Source organism: Falco cherrug, chromosome 4, assembly GCF_023634085.1.
Source record: "Falco cherrug isolate bFalChe1 chromosome 4, bFalChe1.pri, whole genome shotgun sequence".
In the NCBI taxonomy this organism is placed as follows: Eukaryota; Metazoa; Chordata; class Aves; order Falconiformes; family Falconidae; genus Falco; species Falco cherrug.
In genome coordinates this window covers 35,615,886-35,638,264 of record NC_073700.1, presented here as the reverse complement: position 1 = coordinate 35,638,264, position 22,379 = coordinate 35,615,886, and the positions used below count along the sequence as shown (strand labels likewise).

General features: G+C 41.1%; 2 protein-coding genes across 2 annotated transcripts in view; one reads left to right on the top strand and one right to left on the bottom strand.

Moving 5' to 3' along the window:
- PDXDC1 (pyridoxal dependent decarboxylase domain containing 1) overlaps window positions 1-12,747 on the bottom strand; it is a 32,230-nt gene extending 19,483 nt beyond the window's left edge. The window contains exons 1-5 of the mRNA XM_055709289.1: window positions 12,425-12,747; window positions 5,091-5,164; window positions 4,474-4,539; window positions 3,106-3,189; window positions 2,102-2,248 (exon numbers count right to left, since the gene is read on the bottom strand). Coding sequence (XP_055565264.1) covers window positions 2,102-2,248; window positions 3,106-3,189; window positions 4,474-4,539; window positions 5,091-5,164; window positions 12,425-12,445 — 392 coding nt within the window. The 5' untranslated portion in view covers window positions 12,446-12,747. The remainder of the gene's footprint in view (window positions 1-2,101; window positions 2,249-3,105; window positions 3,190-4,473; window positions 4,540-5,090; window positions 5,165-12,424) is intronic.
- A 1,368-nt stretch (window positions 12,748-14,115) lies between these two features.
- On the top strand, window positions 14,116-22,042 carry MPV17L (MPV17 mitochondrial inner membrane protein like). The gene is made up of 4 exons (XM_055709294.1): window positions 14,116-14,481; window positions 16,319-16,389; window positions 17,617-17,646; window positions 17,814-22,042. Exons 1-4 carry the CDS (start codon window positions 14,172-14,174, stop codon window positions 17,991-17,993), a joined length of 591 nt encoding a protein of 196 aa, XP_055565269.1. The 5' UTR covers window positions 14,116-14,171; the 3' UTR covers window positions 17,994-22,042.
- Window positions 22,043-22,379: the final 337 nt, after the last annotated feature.

The window sequence follows — 22,379 nt, the reverse complement described above, 5'->3', positions numbered from 1 at the left end:
AGATAAAGTAAAAAAGAAGAAAAATCTGGGTTCCTAAGGACTGCCTTTATAGAGCGCAAAACCTTGCTTACAAGGAGTGGAGCAGGGGAGGAAACACACAAAAGGCCTCATCTGGTTTTAATATGGATGATGTAAATTCTAGACTGTTAATTTGAAAGAGAATGCAACCTGACATGCTTTAAGCTGAGTTAGTAAAATTCAAATGAGACACATGAAGTCAGGCAAATGGCCAGAAACTTGCAAACTTTATTATTAAATCACAGATCAAGATATTTTGTAATACAAATGACATCAATAAATTTGGGTATGTTAGAGAGTTTGAAAGTAAGACCACAATTTAGTACGATCTATTCAGAACACTGCAAGACAGCATTCCAGGTGTTTTAAAATACATGAGTTACACAAGTACCTTTTTCCCCAGGAATACTGTAATGATTTTATGGGTATTTTGCCTTCAGTCTGATTTCTTAGGCATGTTTCCTTGGGGCTCGTGTGTCTGCTCCTCCCCCACCTTTTTAAACCTTTCTATGAAACTCAGATCAGCACATTAACATTTACAGTCAAGAAATGGGAGCAAAGTAACCAAAGAGATAAGGTATGAGTGTTCCACACTGAGGGCAATTCCCTCAGCTGTCTTTAACTACAGAAAAGGAAACAGCAACAGTGAAAGCAGCAGGTATGTCAATTTATTAAGCAACTTGCAAGCTAGATTTTTCTTTTAGCATTTTTGTACAACATGTAAGTCAGTGGTATTGCACAATTTAAGAGCGGCATCTACCAACAAATTTACACAAAGGCCCTGAAACATCTTGGGTTATCACAGACTGATGCACAAATACTGCTGAGTATTCCAGAGTTAAACTCCAGAATGACCCACATGCAAATGTTTACTTCACCTTTACACAACAGTTCTGTGATCTAACATGGGCAAAGGGAAATTCCTTTAGTGTTGCTCATAGCCACATAAAATGTCAACAAGTATGAAGCAGTTCACAGCACAGTACTTGTTCAGTGCTTTTGCCTATAGGTCACAAAACTTTGGGGACCACAGTACAATAGATACCCAGCATTAACCACAAAAATCACAATGTTATTAAATATTTGATTCAAACCAGAAACACTTATTTTTGTTAGCCATGCCATTTGGAAACATCACTGACATGCTCCTTCTATATGCATACATTTGTCGAAATAGCTGGATTACCTGCAACTTCTCAAATTTCATCACTGCACAAGGTTTCAACATCTTTAAGTCAAAGACATAAACATAACCATTCAAAGTATCAAATAATTGTGATGGAAGTGAGCCCATCAACATAAGAAAAATCCTTTGGAATTCTAACAACTAAATTTGGGTTAAATTCAGTTATATTTTTACCATTTCATCTTGCACTGTGCTTAAATAGGCAAATCTCCTCAGTAGCACGTGCAAGATTTACTGAAAGATACAGTATGATGAGAGGGAGAAACTGATGGGTTGTGGGGTTTTTTGGTGGTGGTTTAGTTTGGGGTGGGTCTTTTGCGCTTCAGGAAGAAAAAAGGATTTTCTAATCAGTGAATCCCCCTCCAACACCAAACACGGCTGATTCCCATTCTTCTCTCATGGAACAGTTTAAGACCTCTATGCTACATGATGAAACAGGCATTTACAGAAGATTTCACTGTACTGTAAGTTTCAGTAGTGTCACCTACCATACCTGGAAAAATAAACTAGATCCAGAAAGAGCAAAGGAAAAGTTAACTGAAAGTATCTTTTAAAAATATGAAGTACCCTAGGGCTCAGCAACACAGCATATGCCTCAAGAATTCAGTCAAATGTTTGACCAACTGTATGTCTGCTACTGTACTTTGGCCCTTAGCTCCACCATATAGCCCCCATAAAAGGATTTTTATGGCAACCATGTTCCTAACAAATTCCTGCCATTCAACAAGCAGTCTTTTTTTTTTTTTTTTTAAATTATGTGATATGTTTCAGGCCTTTCAAATAATATTTTTAAGTCTGTGGCACAGTGGTTTCTTTTGTTGATATCTTTAGTCCAGTCACACATATTTTTAAGCAATTATTACTACCTAGTCATACATAAGTTATTCAGTTACTCACCTGAAAAGCCGGCAGAGCCAAAGAGTAGTATCAGAAAGTATCCTTGTTGTAAGTTTTCTCAGTCTTTCCCTGTCCAGCACTGATATATAAGCAGCCAAACTATGTCCCAGTAGAGCCATGTGACCCTGTTCACCAACGTTTTGAAGTCTGCAAGCCAGAACAGAGTAACTGCCAACTAAATACAAGTCATGAATATTACTGTAATTTTAGGCTTGTGTGTTGTTACTGTAGAGTGGCAGAATTTGCTGACAAGCAACCTGAAATATTTAGGCGAAGTACAGCATACCACAGCCACCTTCCTGCCATTGCATATTACATACTGAAACACCAGTGCAGACAAAACCACTTTCACTTGGGAGCCAATCAGCCAGCATGAGTTGGAACTAAGCACCTTATCTGCATTGGGACTTTAAAGTGTATTAAACACGTACCTTTCTCTCCTCATGCAGAGAAAGGTCAGTAGACTTATTAATATTTTTAGAGGCACAGCTTTCATTAGTTGGGGGTTTTTAGCTTGCATTTATTTGTATTATTTATTTTTTATCCCCAAAGTGTTTTTCAAATGTTAGTGTTCAATAATCTTCTGCAGATTAGTTAGCATTATTTCCATTTTACAGAAAAATGGAAACAAATATTTTTCTTTTTTTCTTTAAAAATCTACCACGACAGATGGTAAAAAAAAATTATCGGTATTCAAAGTTTTATAAGACTTTCAGACTTAAAACAACTTTCAGAAAGTAGAAAACAAAACCAGCTCTGTCACATCAGGAACAGTTCCCCTGTATAATTCCATTTAGTAATTAGTAATGAAATTTTTATAATTTTAAGAAAGTGAAGCCTCATGCATTATTCTGGTTCACTATATAGTGTATGTTGCCTTTAAAAAGTTACATGGTTGCACAGTATCTTTACACTTTAAAACACGTAAATGTCCAAGTTCAATAATAATCAGACTATAACAAAATCAGGTATCCTCCACATACAATAATTCACATTGGCTTTACCGGTAGGCCTGTGAAGTTTCCTCTTCCTCTTCTCCATGCATTAGGTTCTGAACTAACTGAAGTATGCTCACCATATCCTGGCCACTGGCATACCGGGGAGGGGAAAACAAAAATCCCATTAAAAAAACCCCAAAAACACAAAAGAAAAAGTTAAGCACCAGCATCTAATGAAGAGACCATTTGGAATATCCCACGAGAAGACATGAAGACAATACCGCACTTTTACAGAATGCTGAATATAGCAGCAAAAATAATTTCTTGCTCTCAAAAAAACAGATCATGAAGATGAGGTTGCTGAATCAATTAATTCAAAACCCTACTTAATTTTAACAGGACACTTCAGTGAGTACGAACTCAGACTCACAGAAAAACAAATCACTGAAATCTGAAAATTTGGACTGAAAAATTTGACTTGATAACATTTAATTACTTATTGCTACACAGCAAAGTAAGGTAACAGCTAAGGATCCAAATTTCTCTTCATGAGATCCAGTTTCAGCTCACAAACTCAGTGCATCTGTTAAACAATTACCTACAAATACTAGTTTCTGGCAAACAAAAGCCTTGTAGACTTCTGATATGATGCACTTTAACATGGTAAAATTGGAAAAGACCCACAACACTTCAACTTGCAAAATTTGAACTAAAGCTTACACTCTGACAGCTGAAATTGCTTTTTATTCCTAGAAAAGCTAATTCAGTGTCTCCACTCAAAAACAAGTTTCATTTATGTACACAGAAGACTTAGATTTTGCAACACTTTCTGAAGTGCTAGCTTGGGCTCCTGCAGGATGGTCTTCCAAAGAGACTACAACCAATTTAAATCTTACACTTTCAGATACAATGACCTTACTTGACTTGTGCACAAGAGCTCTGTATTTTATTTTATTTTTTTAAAGACAACTGTGCTGAAAAGGTGGGGGGTTTTGTTTTGCTTTTGTTTTGTGTATTTTCGGGAGCAGGCAAGGGGGTGTTTAAGGTTTTCTACCTTATCAGACTCAGGTGGGTTTTTTTTAACCTGGGTGTTTTAATGAATCTTTATTCTGTAGCACAAGCTTATCTATGTTTACTTTAGGTCTCAATCACAGCTGTAGACACCAATATTTCATTAGATTCCAATAGCTCAAAGTTTCAGTCACAAAGGACAAATAGTTGTTTTTAATTTTTCCTACGTGAGTATGGAAAAAGTTGGCGTGATGACAATATTTTTTTCTCCCATGTGAGTACGGAAAAAGTTAATATAATGCCTGGCCTAGTAAATGTTCACATTTGCATTAATATAGAAGTTGCTTGGAAAACAAATGTGTTACATATATTTTACAGATCCTGAAAGGTCAAGAGTATTACTTAAAAATTGTTGTTGCCTACCTGCCTTGGAGTGGTCCAGGAATATCCTTCCGTGCATACTTCTTTTCATTTTCTTCCTCCACTTTTCTATGTTAAAGACACAAGAATAAACTATGTATTTAGTTTGTGGTTTATAACATCAAATATGTAGTTGACATTGACTTGCAGAAATACAAACTGATGTGTTTGTGATCTATTTCACTGACAAGTGTTTCATAAATAAATCAGATGAAACCAACACAATAGTTTAACTCAGGCTTTGAATTAACGAGTTCCTAAGTTCTGGAGTTTTAGTTCTTTAAAAGAAACATGTCAAACTTACAGAAGAGCCTCATATACATCGGAATTAAAAGTTACTTGCACAGCAGTAAGAAAAAAAATAACTAACTAACATAACTGAAAAAACAGACTCACTGGACTTGCTCTGAAGATTACAGAACATGCATTAAAAATGCACATTTATTTTAACAGTCCCATCATTTGAAAAACAATGGTGATTTATACAGGTGTAAGCTTCAGAATGACAATATGACCTTAAACTACTACAATGTTTATTTAATATTAATTATCCACCATTAATAATCCTCCCCTTAGCACAAACAGCTATTGGTTTTGTAGTTGTCATCCCTTGCACATACCTTTGATTGTCTTCTAGCATCTTCATTGCTTCGTTCAGATTCTTTCCCATTTCTGCTAGAGTAGGGTCGACCATCTTTCAGGGAAAAAAGTAACAACTTTTAAGAGACCAAACCCCACTTATCTCACTGCTGTCCCCACAACATCCTCAATACAAATTCATGCATCATCCAGATTCTTGTAATTCATCTGCGTGTACTCATTTAAAAATAACAGTATGTTGACTATCCTGAACTCAAAATGTACAAAATGAGAACACATTAACCTAAAATAACTCAAAAGAAAACTCAATTATGATGCAGATTTTATTATTGATAGATCAAAATTTTTTCTCCACAAGGAAAGCCAGAACTTTCTCCAATGAATAATGAAAGGCCATCAGAAGGAAGAAGGATTTGAAAAATACAGGGTGTTCAAGTGCTCATCATGCTTTAGCTAAAAAATTAAGTATGTGCCACTTTAGTCCAACTGAATGATTGTCTTTTTCATAACCATTCTACACCAGCAATAAAATTTCATAAAACTTCAACTATTCCCTTAAACGTAAAAAATTCACATGCAGTCCTACCCAAAATGAAGAAAAAAACAACCACCAAACAATAACATAAAACCCAGATACAAAAAAAACCCAAACAAAATAAAAAACCTGCTAAAGGACACCCTAATATTTCTATAGAGTATGGAAAACAGATCGATACCCCAAATACAATCACGAGTCTTTCGGATCTTTCAAATCTCATTATTCAGAAAGAATCCTTTTACTTCACTTGAGAATTTGTGTTTCCACACCAAGAACTCCACTACCACGTTCTCACCATGTATAGACTCTCATTTAAAAAAAAAACCAAACTCCCCAGCCCCTTTGCCTAACAGTAACGGGAATAAAAAACCAAACACCACCCAATACCACCAAACCAGAGCGATCAGTGAGTGGTTAAGTACAACACTATTCTTTCAAGAAGCTTACTTTCTAGAAAAGAAGTTTTTTGGGAAGCTAAACACTGAAAAATTTGACCAAGATAGGGTTTAGGTCACTGAGTTATGATGCAAATTCAAGGGGAATTTGCATAAACTGACAGCTGGGTGTTCTTTTTTAATTTATTTTAGATTGCCAATTCAACTAAAAGGTATTCAAACATGTTCAAGTCATAATTCCTAGAAGGGGTTAAAAAAGCCAACATTTCTTACCTAGGCAACACAAGCAGATATTTAAGACTGCTGTAGCAAAGACACAAATAAAACAGCAGCCTTCCCTGCCACTTTCAGGTTTCCCTGTCAAACTTTTAAAACAGCAGTTTTCAAAACAGATGAGAAAACACCTAATCCAAATAGTCTTGTAAATATTTTCCTATTTCTGGTACCTTTAAACCAATTTTTAACTTTAACTTATTGGAGAGATGTCCTTTAACTAGACAAAAAGAGTAACACTGACCTGGCAGAGCAGGCAACTTAAGCCAGACTGATGCACAGCAAAGCTTACCCTGCAGCAGCGACAGCCCTCTAGCTGCACAACGCGGGTCAAAAATCCTGATTTCACTGCTGAAACCAGGTAACAACAGATACTTGTTACAGAGCCTGTCAGGATGGAGGAACTTTAAAAATCATTCAACTTGCTTCCCCTGAACCAGTGACAAGTTCAAAGACAACTAAGTAGCATTTTTTTTTAAGATCTCCTTTTGCTTTGAAGAAGTCTTTTATGAACTTTAATCCAAGAAGCCTGGCAGATGCTTGTGACACTGACAAGAGATCTGGACAGGAATGTTTATACATTTAAGGATTAGATGCCATCTAGAAGCTTCCAGAGAATGTGAAATATATCATCTGGCAGAGTCTGATTTACCTGTAGCTATCGATATTAAATTATATTTGATAAATTAATACACCCCAGTATGAAGGTAGAAGGTAACACCACTGATAAGACCCGTCACATTAGACGGCAAAAAGCCTAAAGATACTCAGGTGACCCTGTTACAGAGTCCCTTCTTGCCTCCTCTGCTTCCCAAGTGTACTGCAAGCATAGCCTCCGTAAATTCAACATCAACCCTTTTTTTCAAGGGATTGCCCCACATACCAAAGCCTCTAGTAGTTAACTCAAACTGCTGCAAAGACTGGAGGGTGGGGATGCTGGCTGTTTAAAAACCAAAACATGTTTAATATTTAAACTTACACTATCCACGCTGCAGGGATGTAATAGCTTGTCTACTACAGTATTTGAGAAGACAGTATTGCTAAAGGCCTGCACATGCTTTCCACCACTGCCAGTGGAAATGCACGCAACCGTTGCACACCTGCAGCACTGGCAAGTATGTTTGTTAATTCAGATGCAGACACAAAACCAAATTTAATCACAGCATGTAGTGGGATTAATTTACATGAGGATTTTACACAATTTTCATCAGAGAACTGTTCAAAGACTATTTTTACCAAAAAATTTAGAGATTTAACTCATATTATAGCAAGTGGTAGGTGGCTGAAAGAATCAGTAGCCAGGCATGGTCACAATGGATCAAACCAAGACTGATAGCTCTCTGTAGTCTGTTGCTTTAGAAGTGGCCAGTAACAAAAGTTTGGGGGAAGAACAAAAGAACAGTGCAAGTATTCAGCAATACTTTCGCCACAAGAACTCACAACATTCAGCAATAAATGTTTTTTTTACACTTCTGGCTTCTACAACACCCATGGGCTACGAGGGTCACAACTTAATTAAGCACTGAGTGAAAAAGCAATACAAATACAAGAAGTTCAAGACCTCATTACAGAGATTTAAAAAAACAACTCACACACTGCAAGCACTTGATACTCATAATATATATATAGCTAGAATAAAAATCTAAATATGGTCATTGGCAATATTTCCATATATTTTCAGTGGTTTGCAGAGTCATACCACATCAAAGAAACTCTGAAAAGAAAACTTACTTAAAAAACAAAAAAGTTTTGCTCCTGAGAGCCTTAAGGGAATAATTGACTAGAGACAATTTATTGATTGTGACTATCTCACATACTTTAATTCAGGTTGCCATAAAACATGATCAGTGGCTGGAAGGCAGTTATTTGCTTGAACCTTCCTCAGCATCACATGCAAATATTCGAACAGATCTGTTGTAGATGAAGACAGAAGATGCAGAGGCATTACAAAATGGGGTCTGAGCTGCTTTTGTTTGTTACTAACACAAAATTCACCTGCTGGAATTACATAAGATGTTAAAACCTGCACACGCTTACCTTGTGACTCATCCCATCTCACTTACTAGTAATTGCAGATGCATTAAACCCTTCTGCCAATAAGCTGGCAGAATAAATACATAAAATACAGTTTTAAGTGTCCTAAGAAGTTACATTAAGCTCCATAAAATGCTATGAAATCCAGAAAGTCTCTGAATTCTGATGTGGGCTTAATTGGAAAATTAATCTCTTGTGCTTTTTTCTACGTGCTAAGTGAATATACAGCAGCTTATTTTCTCCTTCAAATTATGGGAAGCAATAAAATCCCAAACCCTTTTACCGTTGCATACTGAGTTTCATATATGCTTCCTCCTCTGCTCACAGTAGCAGGGGCACGGTGGTGGGAAGCAGACTACCTACTTATTTTAAGCAGCAAGAAAAACGGGTGTGGCAAAGTCACAGCAAGAAACCATTCATTTAACAAAGGCTGCTGAACACACTTTAATAACATGCCATAATAAAGTAGTATGTTGCTTTAGTTTTCTCTGTAAATGAGATCAAGTGCATATAAAATCCAATCAGTAACAAACTGAGTACTTTTTTCATGTTCTTGAACCGTTTTTAGGACTCGTGGACGAGTTCTTGAATTAACTACCTCCTGAACCACAGGACAACACACTTTTTGAGCTGGTTAAAACAGCTACATTAAATACTACATTAACTGCATTACTGCATTAAGTTTCTGTGCTCAGTCCTTTCCCTGGTATTACAAGATCTGACTCTGATCACAGTTAGGTGATCCTTTTGACCAGATGAGTTACAAGACATGCAATGTCCTTTCAAGCTCTAAGGAGGACCAGACATGGCTTCTTCCTTCAAGGTGTCCATTCAGCATCCTAACACCCTCCTGCCTCCTTCAGCCCTTCAAGGACCCTGACACTCACTACCTTGCTGTGACTTTTATCATTTATCACCTTCAAAATGTATCAATCCAATTCACTAAGGTTAACTTGCAATAGGTTACTTCCCTATTTTGTAACTAATCCATTACTATTTTTAAGCACTCTGAACTGTAAAACTGTTTCTGGTTTTATAGGCACAATGTCACACCTTGCAGTCACCTGGCAACTGGGGAAGTTGTGATAAGACTGAAGGGTAATTACAAATTCAAAAAGGAGAATGTTGCTTCTTATACCAATGTTTTACAATCTTGATTTTGCATTTCTGTAGACTGTACTCCTAATGTAAGAAAGGGATGTTTTTTCAACAGTCCACATAAACTATTCTGTGTGCCAGGAAACTCACAAGTTCATTACATATTTCATGATAAGTACACCTCGTTTTCCCACTACATTATTGTATTTGCCCACAGGGAAACCCTACCATCAAAACCTGTTTTCAATGCAAATTAATCTCAAACAATATCAGTATTCTTCAGCCAAAAGAACAGTGTGTTTATTCTTCAGGGTAAGAAAAGTTTTAGCTAACAAGAAAGCAGCCACTTCATGACTGTTAGGCTTGAATGAAAACGGCACTGTATCACCACAAAGCTTCTGCTTATAGATATTTGCTCTTTTATCACTTCCCTGACTTGCAGCAGGATTTGCATGCAGATCTGCTGTCACGGGTTTTCTGTTAACTACCACAACATCCTGGTAACTTTATGCAGTAACAAAAGACAAAAGTCACAAGAGGAAAAAACCAAAAGAGGAAAAAAAACAGTTTTTCACATTTAGGAAAAAGACTGCTGTAGAGACAGCAAAAAGTTTCAAGGAAAGATTTTGCCCTGTTTTACCATCGATGAAGTCACCCAAGTTGAAACTTAAAATGTTAAAATCCTTCAGAAGATTGGTCACTTTATCAACATAAATGTTTGCGTTTGTGATAGATTGATTAGCCAAACTTCTGAAATTTAACACAGGCTTCCAGAACAACTTAAAATTGCAGTTCACCCCAAAAAAAAGTTTCTGGATTTCAAATACAATTCATTTAATTATACCACTTATGACACACATTATTAATACATTTTAAAAAACCCAAACAATTGTCTGATAAAAGAAAGTTAACGTGCAAAAATCAAACTATGAGATTGTTGGTGTATTCTCCTGTGTGTCAGATTCTACTACAGTTTTCCTCACAATCCTATCGTGCAATATTTTCAATTCTCAGGAAGTTTCTCATCTGCTAAAAAAATATTTTTCCATTCACAAAAACCTTGTAGTTATCCAGCATCACCAAGCATTACAACCAATTGAGTGATTCTACCAAAATGCTTTCTTCATTACGAAAAATACAAAATTTTGTCAAATTTTAATAAAAGCTAAAAAGTACTTATTAATGGCATCCCAATAAGCTACATGTATAAATGCATGAGGATGAGAGAATCCATGGTTCAAATAAGAGTCCCAGATGTATTATGATAACGCTTAAAATAAGCAGACACACATTCTCTGAATATAAACATATCCCAACTTGGATGAATTTCAAATTTATTTAGGAAGAAGACTTGTTATATATCATGCTGATGACTAAAGTGCAGACTGTACAGATTTACAACAACCTTAACCAAAGATTATTTCAGGAGGGCATTAACTGCTAAACGGCTAGAATACAATAACTGTATCGTGGCATGTTATTACAGAGAGGACTACAGGTTTTATCATACAGGGGGAAAAGCGCCATGATAAACAAGAGAGAAGGTAAAGTAAACAATAGCTCTTCATACACGCCCATTTGCAAGTGCGGAAAACTCAGACATGCAAGTTTTTGCAGGGCCCTCATCATCATAGACTGTTCCATACATCAAGAATACAAGTAACCAAAATATGGACTTTTATCCTGCTAGGATGTTTAGGTATTTAATTCTTAGATAGTGTTTTTATTGCTTCTTATGATGACCTATTCAAACACAGTTTATGGCAATTTTGTTGGTACTACGGAACAAACACTTGCCTTGTACTAACCTGTCTTCTTTAAATAACTGCATATTGTACCATTATTCTGCCAGAGTCCAGTTGATAGAGACCATATTCCAAACTAGCATATTCAATTAAGTTTTATTTAAGTAATTAAAAAATTTTGGAACAAGCAGCAGTCACTGTAACTTTTGTCAGCACTAGTAAAGAACTAGAGCTTTTAAAGGCTACCAAATGCTCTTTTAACACTGTATTTTTCAAGTGGATTGTAACATCTCAAACTATTTTGCTACCAACCCATTAACTGCATCAGGAAGACACTTCCTGAACTTCCTATTAGTTTTACTAGAGCACATCCCATTCGAACTTCTCTAGACAATTCCAAAGATGACATAAAACTGAACATGTTGCGTACAGTAAATGATGCAAAGGCGAAGAATGCATTGATATCTCTTAAGCACATAAAGCATAAATTATTTCAAGCGTATACTGTCCTCAAAGACATACAACAGTGGCGATAAGCTATAGTAGGAGCAGCCACTCCAGCCCAACACCCCGGACAGCTCTGAAACACCGCAGGTGCCATGACAGCCAGCAGAAGCGTGGCAGGTCCCACATCGCCAGATTCTGACTGACTCACAGTGACAAAGGCAAAATAAGTTTTGTGGGTCACCTGCAGTATTACAGAATCAATATTTGCCTTGTACAGTACGTTGGACAGAGGAGCGCAGACACAGGGCAGCAAACACCTCCAGGGTAAAAAGGAACAGTAAAACGGCGTTTTCTCTACTATCCTGCTGAAGGCTAACATTCCCAGGAAATAAGCTCCATCTTCCTTTTTAAAAAAACAAATAAAAACCCAGTTCCTAAAGCTTTTCCTGACCTAAAGTTATTCGGACCTTCCATAATGTGGGACGCTGCCAGAGCCGGCGCTGACCCCGGCGGCGAAGGCCAGGCGCGGTGGCCGGGGAGCGGGGGCACGCCCGTGGGCTCCGCGGGTGGTCCACGGCTTCCCGAGACGAAGTTGGCTCGGGCCGTGCGGCACAGCCCCCCTCGGCAGAGACAGCCCGGGAGGCACCACACCGAGCCCCGGACCCTCCCCGGGGCGCGGCCCCACCGCCCCGGCCGCGCCGCGCCCGCTCAGGCCCGCTCGCCCCTCAGGGCCCGCCGCGCCTCGGCACCCCTCCGCCCGCAGGTGCACCCGCCCCACCACGCCGCCCCCTCCCCGCCAGCTAGCCCCGGCGCGCCCCGCAGACCTTCTCCAGAGAGGCGTCCATAGCCCGCGGGGTCCCCGGTGCGCGCCGCCGCCCCGCCGGGCACTTCCGCCTCAGCCGCGGCCGGCTCCACGCTGGCAGCGCTGACGAGGCCGCGGCGGGAGGGGCAGGAACGCGCTCACCTAGGGAACGGCGGCAGGCCCGCACCACCGCGGCGGACGGGCGGGGAGGATGCGGGGCTGCGGCAGGCCGCGGCAGCAGGGGCTGGGGGGAGCGCAGCCCGCTCTTTCTGCCCGGCACGCCGCCCGCTGCCGCTTCCCCCCCGCCCCGCTCCGGCTGGTGGAACAGTCCCGGAGCACGACCGGGGAGGTGACAGGTACTGGCGCATGCGCAGTGAGGCGGAGCAGCGAGGCGAGAGCTGCGCGGGGCGCTGTGGCTTGGAGTCCCTGCGGCGCTGGGCCGCGGCAGGACGGTACCCTGGGAGGGGTCGGCATGGCTTCAGCCTTCACAAGCCTCTCGGCTGCCACCCCGGTGTCGCCAGCTCGATCTACAGGGGCTTGTTACGGTGGCACCAAAACCGTGCCTCCGCCTCCGGGTCCCGCAGGGGGACGCTGCACAGCCCCGAAGAACGGGCCTCGTCCAGGCTCAGGGGGAGCCCGGGGACACCGGGCCGCCCTGCCCCGCCTCCAGGGCTTTATTTTTGTTCTTTCAAGCTGGAGCTATTTTTCGGTATGCATTCCTCTGCCTTGTAGCACTATTTGTATTCTTTAACAGCACAACCTGCAGATACCACCGATGTCCAGGGCAGCCCACGGGCCGGGGCGCAGCGTGTCCCCCAAGCACAGGGCACCTCGCTCTACTTTGCTATTAAAACATAATTAAATCTACCAGCCATCCACGCCTGTTTATAGTTATTCCTGGAAGATTTCATGATCGTTTCAAAGGCATTTATCCCGGTTACTATTAGGACCTAGAGCAAACTCCCACCTCCTGCCCGGAGACAGTTCCCGAAGCCATGGCTGAGCCCGCTGCCCGGCCGGGGTGAGGCTCCCGGTGCTCCCCCGTGGGCTCCTGGTCTTCCGTGCCCAGGGGCTCCCTGCAGGACACAGGCCTCCCCAGCTGTAAGCTCACCGCATGGAGCTCAAATCTGCTTTGTAGCAATGGTTCTGTGTATACAAAGCTGTGTACACAAGTCTCTTAAGTAAACTACACATCCCTTATGGCTTTCTTCTCAAATGGTCTCAATAGCAGAGGGCAAAGTGGGGGAACCGTGGGGGCTGCTGCTGCTCAGCAGGCGTGTGCCAGCCCTGTGCAGCGAGGTAACAAACCAGGCTGCAAAACAGCAAAACGGAAAAGACAGACCCTAACCTACTCATGCAAGCAAGCAACAAGGAGGTAATGAAGAAGGCTGTAAGCAAACAGTGCCTAGACTTCACTTGTCCCTTGACTGCTGCAGCAGCACTGCACGGTGCCTCCGTGGTGCAGCTCAGCCCAACGCCCGGCAGGCGCAGCGCCCGCCGCATCCCAGCGAACGCACAGCCACTCGCAAAACCAGCCCACCTGCCGGAGCCCGGGTGCCCAGCGTCCACCCGCGGGCCCAGCGGAGACCGGCGCGGCCAGACTGTGGCGTGCCGGCCTTCCCGGGCAGGGGCAGGCCCGGCGGGGGGGGAGCACTGAGGGGCGCGGGGGCGGCGGCGATGGCGGGGCCGGGGCGGCGGCGGGGCCGGGGCGGCGGCGGGCGGGCCCACGGGGAAGCGGCGGCGGCGGCAGGCGGAAGCGGCGGCGGGCGATGGCCGGGGCGCTGCTGCGCGGCGGGGTGCGCCGCTTCCCCTGGCTCTGCAACGTGCTGCTCTACGGCGGGCTCTTCGCGGCGGGCGACGCGGCCCAGCAGCTGTGGCGGCGGCGGGGGCAGCCGCCCGACTGGGCGCAGACGCGGCGCGTAGCGCTGGTGGCCCTCGCCTTCCATGGCAACTTCAGCTACGTCTGGCTGCGGGCGCTGGAGCGGGCGCTGCCCGGGCGCCGCCCGCCCGCCGTCCTCGGCAAGGTGCTCTGCGACCAGCTGCTCGGCGCCCCCGTCGCCGTCCTCGCCTTCTACACAGGTGAGTGCCGCCGGCAGCCCCGGTGAGGGCTGCTCGCCCGCAATGGACGGGGTTGGCAGGGTACGGGCGCCCGCGGCAGCGCCGGTGCGGGGCTCGGTGCGTGCCGGGGGGGCGGGCACAGGGCCCGGGCAGCACGGCGCACGGCCTCTGTGCCGTCGGGCAGCGCGGGGCCGAGCGGGGTCCTGCCGTGGGCCCGGGGCTGCTGCTCGGTGACAGAATTCAGCGCGCCTCGCAGGGGCCGTACCGCGCACCTCTGCTGGGATCGCCCCCTCGGCGCTCAGCACCGGCTGTCTCGTTCCCAAAACACAATTAACTGTAAATCTCAGGAGATGCTATAGCTCAGCAAATAAACTGTACTGCAAAGACAGCGTACTACTAATGTATGGTCTCCAAAGCTAGGAAGATGAGACTTTAGAGAAGACGAGTATCTATTTCAAAAATAAACATGATGGAGTCAGAAGAGTAGGTGAGACGGGTGTAAAACAAGGCGCTCACTTCATTTAAACTTCATGTGGAAGAGGAACAGGACAGGTGCTCTCTTCCCTGGCATTGGGAGTTCTGCATTTTATGACATCGACAGGGAAATCATTCAATTTGTGACTGAAGATAAATGAAGCGAAGGAAGAAGTCACACCCCAGCTACTCTCGAAGTCCTGTCTGCCTGTGTCAGGGTGTCAGCAGAGAATTGCCCGAGGTCCGGAAGGATTTTAAGGGCCACAAAAGGGATGGTAAAAATCCTTACACTGGGTAGCAGCATGATGGATTCAGCAAAATAATGCATTCATTGAGAGAGGCTCACAACTGCGTGACGTGAAAATATCTAGAAAGATACATGAGTTGGACTAAGGAACTTTGGGCCTCTGCTTATGTGCGAATGCATAGCTTTTGATTTTAGATCAGTTTGTGAAAAACATGTTGTCTAATACCTTTGCTTGAGATTGGTCACATCTTCCAGCTAAGGTGGGTCATATTTGAGGAGCTGCTACATCTCTTAGAAAGATGTGGCCTTAATTTGACATCTGAATATTCTCATCACATGAAACACTGTTTAAAGGGTTTATTAATTTGAACCCTTTAAATATTTCATGCGATGGGAATTCATTCATTTAATTTATTTCCAGTTTGTATGTGTCTAATATGTAATTTCAAGTCATACTGCTTTTCTCTTAATCTTGGGTGTAATGATGGGAGCCTGTTTTGAGGCTGTGTTTTCCTGGAATCAAGAGGAATTTGGATCAGCTAGAATTTATTTAAAATTTTGTAAAGCTGTATGTGGAGGGTTAAACAAGTAGTTTTGGAAACCGTTCTGCTTGTCAATTCTAGAATTTGGATTTGATGTAGTTATTTGTGAAGGTAAAAATATCACATATTGATTATGGCCAAAATAATAATAATAAAAAAAAATTGGGTGTCCTTGTCCACTGACTTCAGTGATCTGTAAACACCTAAACTCCTTCAAGGATCTGAGCCACTTCTGACAATTCAACAATGCACAAGAATGCTTTATTCTCTGTATCACAGGGGTGTAAAAGGTACTTCCATCATATCTGTTCCGCTGCTGTACCACCGGTGAATTATGTGGCAGTGGAACAGATATGATGCACCACCTGTACTGTATATTCCAGCTGACTTATGATGTCAGTGCTAGAGCCAAGTCAATAGATCAGGAAATTCGATGCAGCACTATTAGGTAGCCAAAATGGTTTTTTTCCTTTGTAATGGGATCAGCTTTTCTTTCAAAGTTATTATAGTTTGAGAAGAGTTTGGGATAGCATTGGAAAAAGTGAACATTTCATTTTTGCATTTTTTCTGATTGTTGTAAATATTTTGCCATTAGGTATGAGCATCCTTCAGAGGAAAGAGGACATCTTTTCAGACTGTAAAAAGAAATTTTGGAATACATATAAGGTGAGGCAAGCAATTAATTTATCTCCCAGCTAAGCATAAAAATATTATTATTGGATAGAATACTAGAAATATTCCTTCCTCCAACAGCCTTTCTCTCACTCAATTATTTGATTATGTGTAGGAGGCTTTACGTACCAGCAGTGATGTGAAGTCAGGGTAGTCTGGATCAGGCACTACTGCCAGATGGGTGAAATGATGCTATTTTAAAAATGTACAATGTTTATATATATAACATCAGTTGCACCCAGCTCTGTTTGAATGAGAGCCCTACAATACAACACTGATACAGACTGTACTACCTTTTCTCTTAAGAAGTACCCACAGTAATGCTGTTGACAACACTTAAATGAACACCTGTTAAAATTATTAGTTACAGAGACATCTTTTTTTGGAATCGTTTTCAGCCTATACCTTTTGGTGACAGTCTTCTCACTTTCAGAAACACAATCCCTTGTCTTAAGATGACTTTGGTATAAATAGCTAGGTTTGGTTTGCATTTCTGCATACACAGGAGAAAATTATCCATGTTACCTCAGAGCTGAGTAAATTAAGAATTTTAAAGATATCTCAGGTGCAAGAACGATAGAATAGCAGAGAAAATACAAGAGAAAGAGAAACTGTGTTGCAATGTGAATTTCTCTTCACGCTGTGGAACTATATAGGTAGGATAGAAAAGGATTATTTTTATTCCTATGGAGGATGATTCTAAAAACAGTGCCCACTATATCCTATCAAAACATAAGGTTTCTATTGACCTTATGTTCTATGAGTAAGTTATCCACTGATTTTTCCAGAAAAGCCTTACATGTATGAGTAACTAGAAGGAACGTTGCAAATAAATGCAATGAGTGTGAAATAAGTAGTGTTCAGTGGTATTTCTCATTCATAGCTGAAAAGAATGTTCACATATTTAAACATTTGTCCATCCGTCTGGTAAATGTGCTTATGTATCTGATGTCAGGTGACTATGAAGACCTAACCAAGCTTAGAGTTTTGTATTTAAAAAGAGTTAGAATAATGTGTTTGAGAAACTTGAAGCAGAGAGGCTCATGAAGATGGTTAGAAGTTTAACATTGCAACTTCTAAATTACGCAGCTTAATTTACAATTTAACAGCTTTTATTAACTTTACTTAAATATGGTTTGGTCTTTGCTAAGTGTGGTAAGAAAAGAATGAATCTTTGTGATTGAATCTGTAAGAATAACACACGGTTCCTTTTCATTTCAGACGGGACTGATGTACTGGCCTTTTGTGCAGGTGAGTTTTTAGGGTAACTCAGTGAGCCTTTCTTTCTCAGAAAACCTGGTCCGATGCATTCATAGTATATCTAACCCAGTGAGAAGTCAGTGGAGTCATTGGGTGTGTAGGTGTAAGACCTAACAATGCCTGGAGCACTAACTGAGCTCTTTCTCCTTCCAACACAGCTGTCAAACTTCATTTTGGTCCCTGTTTACCTGCGAACAGCTTACACTGGGCTCTGTGGCTTTGTCTGGGCTACCTTCATTTGCTTTTCCCAACAGAGTGGAGATGGCACAGCAAAGTCAGCATTTATGTGTCTCCAAAGAGAGAAGGTCAATGCAGATGAAGAATCATCAGAGGAATAAGAACTTTAGTTCTGAAAACATTCTAAATTGTTAAACTGAGTTTATGGAAGTCAGTAAACCGCACTGCAGCCTCATTGCTATATTTAAAATAGGCATCTCAACATTTGTTGGTTAGTATAAGCAGCGGAACAGTTTGTCTTTGTGCCTTTGTTTATTTTTCATAAAAGAGGCCAGTTGTATATTGGCATTTAATTATTTTCATGCTGCCAGCCCATCTCTTCTGGGGAGAGCTGACTTACAGGGCAATGTAAGCATTTACACATCATGTCAGACCGCCTCACTGGGGAGAAATATTAACTGTAATTTCATTTTCAAGCAACTTGTAATTGCTAGAAAAAGCGGAATAGAACATTAAATTATCAGTTGTTGGATTTGAAGTTGTTATCAGTGCGAGATTGCTTTTGCAGAACAAGATCTAATGGATTTCTTATCTGAAAAGTAGCATTGAAAATGTTTTATTCCAAGCAAATGGAAATACTGTGTTTTGTAGGACCACTTTTCTATAGGGGTAAACTTGCTTTATTCTACATGAAAATCTATATAGCAAATTAATTATTTCATAGAATGTACAAACCTGAAATATATTTGTAGATCTTTTATCTTTACTGGGAGAATAAAGATGACTAACTTTAGTCAGAGTTCCTTGGGATGGATGCTGCATATTGACACTTGAGGGTAGCATCAGTCATAAGCAGCTTCTGCCTGATGGAATCAGGCTAAACACTGCAGTGAGCTCTTGTTGTATGTGTCAGTGACTTCTTGCTTTGGCCCTCGAGGGTCAAAGTACTGAAGAGTACATGGGAGTCTTGACACCTTGAGCCTTTTCTGCTGTTTCATTATGTTGAAGATATAATTTCAGATTTTGAAGAAGAAGAGCATAGGAAAAAAGGTAATGTGAATGCCAGAACCCATCTCAAAACAATCCAGCTATATATAAGGAACTTCCATTTCTTCTGCAAATGGCTTTTAAACATTCCTATTCATAAAAGACACTGGGTAGCTACACATAGGGAACTAGGAGGAGGTGAAAAGTAATTGTAGATGTGCTTTGTCAGCTGAGGAACAGGTGTGCTCATCAGTATTTTTTAAATGTGCATATGTATCTTGGAATAGGAACTGCAAATTTTTGTGGTTGCAGTAAGTTGAAATCAGTAAACGAGCCCTTCATTTATTAGAATGGGATTTTATGCCGGGAAGTTACTAAATTGTAAGCTTGAAACAATACCTGATTTAACCCATCTTGATGATGATTGTAGAGAGAAGACTCAACCCTCTTTGTTACAACAATAATAAATCACTTTGAGGAATGTCTGAATTCATCAGTCTTGTCTCAATAGTAAAACAAAGCCTGCGGCATAGGCTGTAAGTATACATTGCTTTGGCCAGCAGCTGTACGACTTAATATATTGCTTGCCATTATTTGTCACTGTGGGAGTCCAGTGCTGCTTAGCTCAGACAGGGAAGGGGATCATGCAAGCATTGCCCAATCTATTCCATTCCAGGTAAAATCAACTTGTTTAGCATAACCCCGTGTTAGAGTGATGCAAGGTACCCATATATCTTTGACCACAGGACTGCAGCAGATGGGAGGAGGGTAGATGGCAGCGGGAGCTGCTTCTACAGTCTGTTTTGCTAGCAGACAGGTGGAGGAGGTAGCTTCTCTCTGAGGATAGACAAGTCACTGCAATTCCACCTTCAGTTGTACAGGCTGACCTGGAAGAGGACACCTGCCTGTGATCTGAAGGTGGAATTAATTTTAATTGACTTTTGACATCTGTAGTATGGACACCTGCAACTTGGCTAATCAGTTTAAGCTCTGTTTGTAGTTAGTGGAGGAAAATAGGCTGTTCAGACATCTGTTTCAGGGTATGATGAATTGTGCGCTCTAAGTGTCTATTTCTTTGCATGGATAACAGAGAGTCTCAGATGACTGGGCTGCTATGTAGATAGTTTCATTGTAGATGCTTCTATATGGTGAACTGAATTTCCCTGCTTGGTGTCTATCTTACATGTCCTTATGGGAGCAATTTAGTGGGTGTTGCTGTATGAATCCCACAGTGTGAATGGGCCAGTCCTGATGCTGGACATCCCAGTAGGAGTAGAAATCCACAGAGGAACTAACTACATTTTACCTGTCTATTTAAAAAACAAAAGGTGAGTGAATAGAAGTTTCAGACAGCTATAGCTGTTAAATTGTTATTGTGCATATAAGTCCTCAGGATAAAGAAGCAATTTCAGTAGTGTTTTTTCTGTTGATATTTTTAGGATCAGAATAGTGTTTTAAGGTCTGTTCTATTTCCTGAGACTTAAAAGTTTCAGGTAAGGTGTGCTAATTAAGTATTTGACTTTTTTTAGGGATGCTATTTATTTTTATTTCTGCTTGTGCCTTAAGTGTTTAATGATTAATAGAATTCACTTGGAGAACGGAACTGGAAAATAATGACATTACAAGGGGAGTGAAATAGTGAAATGGCATTGGTTTGCTGTAAGCAGTATGCGATGTTTCGCTGCAACTGAGTGCAAAAAATATTTCTGCATGGGTATAGTTGGCAAAACTTAATCTCCAGATGAATCAAGAATTTAAAACTATTCTGGTGATCTGTATAATGCTGATGCTTTTCTTCAGCAGGAGTCTTTAATGAATGGAAGGTCTATCTTTTATTTTCAACGGCTTAAAAGCTTATACAAGCTGTGCTTTATTGCTGTATGCTTTTGTGCTGCTAGCTTTTTGCTTGGGAATTTGAACTAAATCCTGCTTTGTCTTCAAGTTTCTCTGACTGTGGGCTTCAGGGTTTCTCTCTGTATTTCTATTACTTGAAGTACAGTTCTTTCATGTAGTGGAAGCCTGTAGCTCTTATATTTCTGTAAACTTTACATTCTGTATAATCCTTTCACTTCCTCTGTTTCTCATGTCAAGGTACTTGACAGTTAAGTAACCCAGGTCCCTTTTCTCATAAAAAAATAGTTTGTTCTTCTGAACACTGATTGGTCTTACAAACATTTCAGATCCACGTAATGCAAATAAATGAAGCTGCGTTGGAACAAATTCTCAGTATGCATAAATTAATGCACCTTCTAAAGATTTTCTGCCTCTGTCAGTTTAGTCTGAGGACCTAATCCCTTAGTTGTTAAAGACTTTATTATTTCTTGAAAATTTTGGGGCTTAGAAGATTATTTTCATGGGATAACAGAATGGTTGAGGTTGGAAAAGATATCTGGATGTCCAGCCCAGGTCATCTAATCCATCTCTATTTTGAGACATATAAACTTGCTTCTTCTAGTAATTCAGTAATTTCTTTTAAAAAAAGAAAAGATGGGTGAGACTTCAGTCGTAAGGGCTTTAAGACTATTTCAAGGAATTGCACTGATCTTATTGCCAGCTGAACATGCAGATTTCCATAGCCAGAAAGATGAACAGAATTATACATGTTACATAGATGCTCAGGAAGGAGGGAACGTACTGCCAGTAGCTACTAGGCACGCATTCAGGTGACATTTTCATGTCATGGGTCCTCTCTAAGAGCAAATGGGATGAGAAGACATTTTTACCAGGTGCAATTCCAGCTTTGTGTTATTCTGAATAGCTGTGGAAATGTAGAGTCGGAATTTGATAGAATGAGAATTTAAAAATGTGTCTTTCTGCTGCAAATCTTTTATGCAAATGCACCTCCTGTGCTTACTAGTATGCGAAATACTTCCTTCTAGGCTTGGAAAATTCACCAGAAGGCATCTGTCTTTCACACTAGAAACAGCCATCCAGTAACACAGCATAAAATAACCAGTTTCAATCTGCACTGAAGGTGAAACTGCCTGTAGTTTGTTACTGTATCTGATACATCAAGTTCTCTGAGATCTGTGCAGCCTTAGCCTTCTGATTCTCTGTTATAAGCGCCAATGCTTTCTGCTCATGCTGCTGCCTCTACTGTTAGTGCCAATCCAGTAAGATGTGCAAGAAATACTTGAATTTGACTAAAATAATGAATTTCAAGTTGACTGAAAAATGTCTGTGTTTTTGCAAAGGCTTAATAAATATTAAATGCTCTTCTTTGGCTCTGTCTGTTTTTAAGTAGTGTGTGTATAAACAAAGCCAGGTCTTATGCAAATTTCTTACGGGATCTTCAAGGACCACAGGCAGCAAGAAGCTCAATGTGATGTCATAGACCTCTACACAGCAGCAGACTAAAAGACAAGCAGGGATTATTCACTCACTTTAAAGGTTAGTTACATATGTTAAGTCATCTGCCACTTCTGAACAAATTCAGAACAGAATTCCCGTCTTCACAACCTTATGCTGACGACAACGGACTCAATTTCTTTTACTGAAAAGAGGTAAAACTTCGATACAATTATCTGTTTAGGTAACCAATACATTTGCAGAAGGAACTG

Bases quoted from the DNA above. Each gene is read 5' to 3' on its own strand.
- MPV17L (XM_055709294.1), top strand. From the start codon at position 14,172: ATGGCCGGGGCGCTGCTGCGCGGCGGGGTGCGCCGCTTCCCCTGGCTC. The intron at 14,482-16,318 runs GTGAGTGCCGCC...TTTTGCCATTAG, and splicing joins CGTCCTCGCCTTCTACACAG to GTATGAGCATCCTTCAGAGG. The intron at 17,647-17,813 runs GTGAGTTTTTAG...CTTCCAACACAG, and splicing joins TGTACTGGCCTTTTGTGCAG to CTGTCAAACTTCATTTTGGT.